Genomic DNA, 8,330 nt, shown 5'->3' on the forward strand with positions numbered 1-8,330 from the left:
CAATTATTTATTACTAGTGTGATTAGCGTTGAGCTTTATTTAACCCTCTGAACCCCACAACCTGCCAGCATGTTTATTTTCTAAATCACCAAAATAACACCATTTATCAAACCCGGAAACTGTAAAAACAGAAATCATCATCGGACATAGAAATTTCCGACGATTTACCTTGAACAAATCATGTGCTACGTAACCAAAATGTAAGCTTAAAATTAATCATATTATTTGATATTTCATCAATAATCACTATATTCTAAATATCTTATTTAAAATTCCGCCAAAAATAAACTGTTTGCACTAACCGGATCTTGTAGAAAACTTTAAATTCTACTCTCCTCAGCACAACTGGGAAGCAACACGTTTGTCACGTGACAAAAATTCAATGAAACGCCGACTGAACTGCAGGCGGAGAGGTTGTAAAAATGTAAATAGTGCAATATGTATAGCAAGTGGATCTCCCATTTTTTCCTCCAATTTTGTTAAAACTTTTGAGCACTTAAAGAAAGTTTTATGAATAAATTCAACTTGCATTTTTGAGTTCTCCCTAATGTGCAGGGCTAATACATACATACATAAAACAATGCCACAGTTTGTAAAAAAGTGACCGGAGCAAAAAAAACAAAAAAAAAACATTAAACTGCTTCAGAGGGTTAAAAGATCTTTACTTTCACGTTAAGTACCTAAAATATTTTGGACAGGAGGTTGTTGTTGCGGCAATAGCCGATAAGGAGGGAATACAGCTCCCTTGCATATTCAAGGGTATGTGCCGAACGTGTGTGTGTTCCTGCAGAACATGTGAATAAGCGTGGGTGGAAGGGAATGTGGTCGCAGCCGCCCCAAATCAAAAACATCCAGAGTTTGTGGCGTGTGTGCAGGGACTGAGGGTCAAGGGTGAGAAGAAGCACAAAGAAAAAGTGACAGGAATCGAACAAAGTGTACACGAGACAAGAAAAGCAAAAAAAAAAAAAAGGGAAGAGTTTGAAAGACATGAGTCAAAAACAGCATGCCTGTGATGTCACGGGAGTATGTCGACGTCACACTCTGCGTGTGTGCGTGTACGTACTGCTGAGTGTCGACTCCATGCAAGCTGGTTTAAATATAGCACTTGGGCAACAGTCCCAATTGACATTAACAATGTTATAGCCACCAAGACCCATCTACACTACATTAGCACTGTGCTAACGCTGAAACCAGAGAAGTGGTGAACAGAGGGAGGGAGGGAGGGAGGGAGGGAGAGAGGAGAGGAAGGGAGAGAGAGGGAAGGCCTCAGATTCATGAAAACTCAGCCGCCCACACTCCGGCCTCTGCTGCCAAGAGTTGAGCAGGACAACAGTGTGTGTGTGTGTGTGTGTGTGTGTGTGTGTGTGTGTGTGTGTGTGTGTGTGTGTGTGTGTGTGTGTGTGTGACATTCCTCAGCGAGGTGGATGCCAAAGAGCGAGCAGAGCTGAAGACAGACTGCCCTGAGCTACTGTGTTTTAGTGGAACTAACGAGCCCCTCACTGTGTGCACCTCGGCCTCTCAGCTGTAAACTTGTTAGTGATTAGGTAATCAGATGTGACTGGATGTTTTGTCAGAAAGTACAGGTCACAATTTGGTTTTAAAGCAACATCGTGGCCCTTTGGTTCAGAGACACGTGCCTGTAACTGAAAGGTCACGAGTTTGATCTACCATCAGGATCACGACAAAGAAACTTGTCTGTGGAAACACGACAGCTACTGGTGAACATGTTCTGGAGTTTGTCTTTGCTCTTAGATAACTACCCAAAAGTAGACAATGTCACGTCATGTTAAGATATTGAACAGAGCCACAACGAAGTTTGACAGCAGAACTCTTTTCAACGTTAGAAAGTCAGCAAATGATGGCGTCACTCACTCAGTATCAAAATGCAATTTTCATTTTTAGACTTAGAATTTTGTGCTGCTGTTCATCAATCATATTAAAAGAAAAAACAAGAAGACTACACACAAACCTCTCCAACATCAGTGACCTCAACAGGCCCGACAGCTCATTTACATTCAACTCTAATGCGACGGTCATCACAGACGGACAATAACTAATAATACAAGATTGTTAAAGAGTGATTTCTGTTTATTCCTGGTGTTTTAATAACAGAGTGGTCCAGTCCATTTGAGATTGGACCAGCAACAATGAGAGTCATGATTAAATGCAGGTGTTTTGAATAGTAAATAGCTAAAATGCATGCGTTAGTTCTATTGTTTCTGTATGTTGCACTTTTTTGGCTCATTTGAAGCTATTGTTCTGCACTTAAAGGATTTCACCTATTTGAAGCTAATGTACTTGAAAGATTCTTGCTGTTCGGAGTTGTATCCTCATGATTGTTTGCGCTTTTTGTAAGTCGCTTCGGACAAAAGCGTCAGCTAAATGAACTGTAATGTAATGTTAGGGAAGTAGTGAGCATATGACTGGATAATGAGACTTGGATTATACTGCACGAGTTGTGTGAGAGTTTGTTAACAGATGTTTTGACATTGCCCCCATTTACTTCAATTCATCAAGAACTTTCTCCGTTTTCGGATTCTTTGTTCGTCGCGGAGAACGGCGAGAAAAACAAAGTTTTATTCAAGAATCCAAGGTAGCACAGGATAAGTAATTGATATACAAATGGTTATTGTTCATCTTTTCTGATATGAATGTTTTAGATTCATAACCAGTGACAGAGAAAGCTGACACTTGATTGGCCCAATGAGGAGTTAATAAATATGTAGTAAACTACTGAATTAGTAAAGTTAATCAGTAACCCGAGTGTGAATCTTGTGTTGATGTGAAAGATCACTTTATAAGTATGGGGTTTGTCTGTGTGCACGTGCAATAGACAACACACCTTCAATATCCCCAACAAACTGTAATTATCAGCTTATGTGCCTGTAAATTGGAGACCGTCCGTTTGCCTCTAAACCATTATATCAGCAGTCTTTCCCATTATCATAATTTACAGCATTTGGTGCACACTAATCCAGAGTATATACAGTGTCAAGAGTGCAGAAGTTCTTAAATTTGCAAATGAATCATTAACTATCCCAGTGTTAGTGCAGTTTGATACATGGTTGCAGGCAGAAAGCAGAGAGGTGGCCTGCTGTTTCCCAAGCGACCCTCTCATTATTAGACAATTACGAGTTTGGAAGTGTCCATCTTGTGAAAGTGAATATCAGCGGAGGACTGTATCCGACCTCACCATCAGGGGGGATATCACAGGTACCCTTAATCTGCAGCTACTGCTTTGAATGTTTTGTAGTTCGCTACTATACCCCTTGAATAATGTCAAATAAATGGTGTGAAAGAACGAACAAGCTCCCAGTGTCTTCTTTTCCTTTCTCAATAATAGTTATCCTATAACAACAAACACACGCTTTCCATAATTATAGGCTTGCCCCTTCCACGATGTGGGTGTGTCTGAGAACCATTAGACCAAAGCGCAGTATACTGGGATCATGCATAAGACCAAACGCTCAAGAATAGCACACTAAAAGACAGTATAGACCATAGAATTACAACTCTATTATTTCCGATATATAACTACAATCTCCCGTAGCTGAATAACCAATTTGTCAAACGCTGTCTTGCTGCTTTTATCTCTTAGAAACACATTGATTTTCATCCATTTACTTTTTGTACATTGTAGACATTCCTGACATACTTCAAACTGACACTTACCATATTGACACTGCAAACCAACCAGTACAACAGAACACACACACTTCACAGCCGAAGAGTCATTTGTGTCATTTTAGCCCAATATAGTGAAGTCTTCATATACAACTAAATCATGACATGAGCACATTTGCCACTGTATATCTAAGACGAAGGTGAAACAGCCTTCTCAACACAGTACACTTCCAAAAACAGGGTGTAACATAACCCCTACAAATTTGTGAGGCGCATGTGTATGCGATGTGTGTAGTTACATTAACAGCACACTTGGTTTCCTAGAATGCCTGCTTCTGTAGTGACCACATACAGCCATCTAGCTGCAGCTCTGTTCCTCAGAGGAAAAAAAGAGAGGGATGGCAGACTTTTCTCTCATTCCCTTTCATCTCCTTTACAATTCACGCCTAAAGAATTTACAATGTAGAATAAAAAATAAATTAAAAAAAGAGTACCAACACCGAGCTCTCTGCGGCTATTGAATGCATTAGGAGGTGTCACCATCAGTGACTGGGAGCGGAGCGGAGCCGAGTGATGCCACTGTGTCTTTAAGCAGTAATCCCTCCATTCTCTGAGCATTTGTTGCCGGCCATCTAATGGGCGGTTCGGTTTAATGTCCACAAGGGCCGCTGGGAGGTCCTGCACTGTTAAAATCACTGCTGCTCTCTCAAGCTGTAGCTGGTCAGGCTTGCGTAGCTCCTAAATAACCACTGAGGCCGTCTCAGAAATTAAAAGACGTTCTGATTTTGCATTTCAAAGGGGGAGGAACTAGGCTCATTGCGGCAACAAAAGGGACAACAATGTTGACATTCCCAACATGTATCCTTTGGTCTTTTCTAAAAGAGCTTGCCCACAAGAGATGTGCCGTGAACGGGGAGGGGGGGGACACACTACACAGTTTTCCGGTGTCTGTATTCATCTCAGTTATGATGTTTTCTTTGTACATTACACAATTTAAAGATCTGATCTGCAGACTTGCCCATCAAAAAAAAAAAGAGAGGCCCTTAACCGAGATCCTAATAAGAAACCGAACAATCCTCCATATGTTACCACTGCCCCCTACCAACAGGAAATGTAAAATCTACGGTGAGTTTATATTGACTTACAATATTTATATTTACTAAAGCGGCATTACTTTTACAAGGACATGCAGATGTGTGGTAGAAGTAGAGCCTCCTTGTGAAATGGGTCATGTGATCACTGTATTATCATGGTGACGCCACACCGTCAATTATGAATGAATCTCCAAAAAGTTACTTACAGTATGAAAATGTTCAGTAACTATGTGGCAGCCATCTGAAGGGTGCTTTCAGTGAGGAGGTGGCTGTTTGCAACACTGTGTGGACTGGCTGTTGAATGTTTTCAGAGTATGTTACAAAGGTTACTGAGCAGGCTGGAGCATAAACTGCTACTGCTGAGTGCAAGGAAGCAGTGTTGCAATGTTAATGCTGCCTGTCTTGCAGAACAATTTGCACCCAACAGACAAGAAAGGAGAAGTTGTTTTCATGCACAAAAAAACAGCCAGCCTCCAGAAGTTAGTTAGATGTTTCTGAGGTGAACATTTTAACTTGACAATAAGCATTGCCTTGCAAACGTTCAGCCTTCCTTTGAGCATAAAGCAGCACTGATCTTGCAAAAGATCAAATATCAGCTGTCAGGCTTGTCATTTCCAAATGCTGTAGCATTCAAGACCTAGGAGCCTGTTTTGTTCAACGAGGGACTGGATTTCTTTGTAAACAAAAGCACTAGTTGGTACTCTGGTTTGAAAAAGTGGTGTGTGTGTGTGTGTGTGTGTGTGTGTGTGTGTGTGTGTGTGTGTGTGTGTGTGTGTGTGTGTGTGTGTCCAAAGCAATTGCCAGCGCTCAGTGAACGTGTTTTCAACAAGTTTTCACAGTGGTGAACAAGTAGTGGTAATAGTATTGCGGCTTGAAGATTTTTGGGGACAGAGAGATGGAGGGGAAATGAAAGTCTATACTTAAGTGTATGCCGTGTTTATGTGTGAGTGAAGGGGTGTCTCTTGGCATTCTTGGCCGTGATTGAGAGCTCGTCCTTACCGCTATGAGCGTGTTATTCCTCTGTTCCGTGGAGGAGGCAGAGTCCGGGTCCTGCTGCTTGCTCTGCGATTGCTTGCTGCTGCCGCCGGCCGACTTCTTGGCCCTCTGCTCCAGACTCCGCTGGTACAGGCTGACCGTCTCCCTCCGCTCTATCTCCAGCTGCTCGGCGTGCGCTTGCTGGTACCTGCTCTCGCAGTTAACGTGGTGTCTCCGGCAGCCCTCTATCCGCTGCCTCAGCCTCTCCACCACCGTGCTGTGCTTAGGTATGCCCACCGCTCCGGCGGGAACCACGTTCCCGGCGGCCGGGTTCATGCTGTTGTTGATGCAGATACTGCCGTTGGGTCCGGCAGCGGGGGAGGCGAAGTCCCCCATCACTAGGCCGAGTGGCTGCTATTTTGGAAGAACTTCTACTCCCCGTCAAGCTCACCGCCACCACCTCCTCCTCCTCCGGACACCTCCTCCTCCACCTCCACAACCTAGTGTCCTCTCCCTCCCTGTCCTCCTCCGTGAAGGATCCCAAGCAGGCGGACAGCGGACGGAACGGCCGACAACAGCCACCGAAGCGAGCAACAACCGGGAGGGTTTAAAGGGCTTCGAGCCTTGCAGTCATTTGGTTTAGGGCTAGCAAGTGACCGTTTCTTCGTCCCTCCTCGGCACTGTTTTCAAACAAACCGCTCCCGAAAATACAAATAACACCGAGCCGGAGTGAGCCCCAAACTGAATTCAACAATAAAGCCGATGCCACGCTGCTTACAACAACTCCGCTGAAAAAAAAACAATAATACCGCGAAGGTATGAACGTTTGCAGGCACTCTACGGTCATATACACACAAACCGTCCCGCGGAGGAGCAGCAGCGGCAGCAGCAACAGTCCACTCGCCGTTTTACGGTGTTGTCCTTTGAGAAAAAGTTTTGCTGCCTGAACCGAACGGGCTCCGGAGTTTCCCAGTGAACTTGCATCTCATATGGTTTTGGTTTGAAAGAAATCCCGGTAAAGATGTTGTTGAATTGGGGGAAAGGGCACAAGCGCCCTCGGTAGTCCGGTTGTGAGGCAACTAGAGTAGCCCAGACGGCACAAAACGCGGATATGGGAAGCAGTGGCGGAAGTCTGTAGTCACTCGCTGCCGCCTGCCACCATCACAATAATCAGGTCCGCTTCTCCACCATGCCAGCGGAGTGATATCAGGACAGGAGTTGAGTAAAAACCAGCTAGAGGCTGTGAGGAACCCACTGAGGGACACTCTGAAAACCCGGAATGGAATACAGAGTTTGTTCCGGAGAGGACGGGACTGGTCCCACCTACGACCAGTCCTGTGTTGTATTCATAGATAACACCCCTTTACGCAAACCCCGAGCAAAAAAGTAAGTTCGCCATTGGTGTAAATGGGTTAACTAGCTAGCCAGCAAATAATTAGATCATTTCTTTATTACCACGTTTATTCTTCAGGGGTCTGACTTAAATAAAAATAATGAACCTGTGTTTTGTTTGTTTGTAAACAAATGAAAACAAACACATTTAACATAAAGATAGCCATATACAGAGATGCAGAGGCCCATTTAGGCGATCTTAAGGCTATATATTATTCTATAAATTAAATAATGGGTATAATAACACATCACCACAAGGGTGGTCAGGCAAGGAAATAGGGCAGTGATTTAGACTAGGATGAATATTTTTCAACAGTAACCAACCAAAGGCTAAGAACTGTTCCACACAATTGCATAGATTTAAGAACTGGTTGCAGAGCAAACTTTTCTATACTGTGCTATCCTTTATCCATGTCAGTTTATCCATAAAACAAAATTCAATTATTTGGGAATTACAGGATACCATTACTATGATATTACCTTTATTAACAGTCTACTAAACTCTGGCAATAAGATGCTAGTGCAGCTTATTATTCTTCATTAATAGAAGAAAATAAGAACAACCCCATGTTTCTTTTCAGCACAGTAGCCAGGCTAACAGAGCCACAGCTCTACAGAGCCTTCTATTCCTATATCGCTCAGCAGTGACGACTTCATGAGCTTTTTTAACGATAAAATTATAATTATTAGAGACAAAATTAATCACCTCCTGCCCTCAATTGGTAATGACTTAACTTCAACCTCCAGAATTTCAAAAACAGCTGTAACTGCTGAAATATATCTAGATTGTTTTACTCCAATCAATCTTAACCAACTAACTTCTACAATCTCGTCGTCTGAGCCATCAACCTGTCTTTTAGACCCGATTCCAACTATACTGTTTAAAGAAGTTTTACCCTTAATTAACACCTCGTTATTAAATATGATCAACCTGTCTCTATTATCTGGCTACGTACCACAATCCTTTAAAGTAGCTGTAATAAAACCACTTCCTAAAAAGCCTAGTCTTGATCCAGAGGTTTTAGCCAATTATAGACCGATATCTAACCTTCCCTTGAGAAAGCAGTTGCAAAACAGTTTACAACAAGTTAGAGTTCATCATAGCACGGAGATGGCACTGGTGAAAGTGACCAATGACCTTCTATTGGCATCAGACAAAGGACTTGTCTCTGTTCTTGTCTTGTTAGACCTCAGTGCTGCTTTCAACACTGTTGATCATGACATTCTACTACAGAGACTGGAACA

At 42.8% G+C, this 8,330-nt stretch overlaps 1 protein-coding gene across 1 annotated transcript in view; it reads right to left on the reverse strand.

Annotated features, from left to right (window-relative positions):
• The window catches only part of maml3 (mastermind-like transcriptional coactivator 3), a 117,026-nt gene extending 110,937 nt beyond the window's left edge, over window positions 1–6,089 (reverse strand). The window contains exon 1 of the mRNA XM_029439589.1: window positions 5,718–6,089. Coding sequence (XP_029295449.1) covers window positions 5,718–6,089 — 372 coding nt within the window. The remainder of the gene's footprint in view (window positions 1–5,717) is intronic.
• Between the last annotated feature and the right edge of the window lie 2,241 nt (window positions 6,090–8,330).

This window comes from Cottoperca gobio, chromosome 1, assembly GCF_900634415.1.
Source record: "Cottoperca gobio chromosome 1, fCotGob3.1, whole genome shotgun sequence".
Taxonomy (NCBI): domain Eukaryota; kingdom Metazoa; phylum Chordata; class Actinopteri; order Perciformes; family Bovichtidae; genus Cottoperca; species Cottoperca gobio.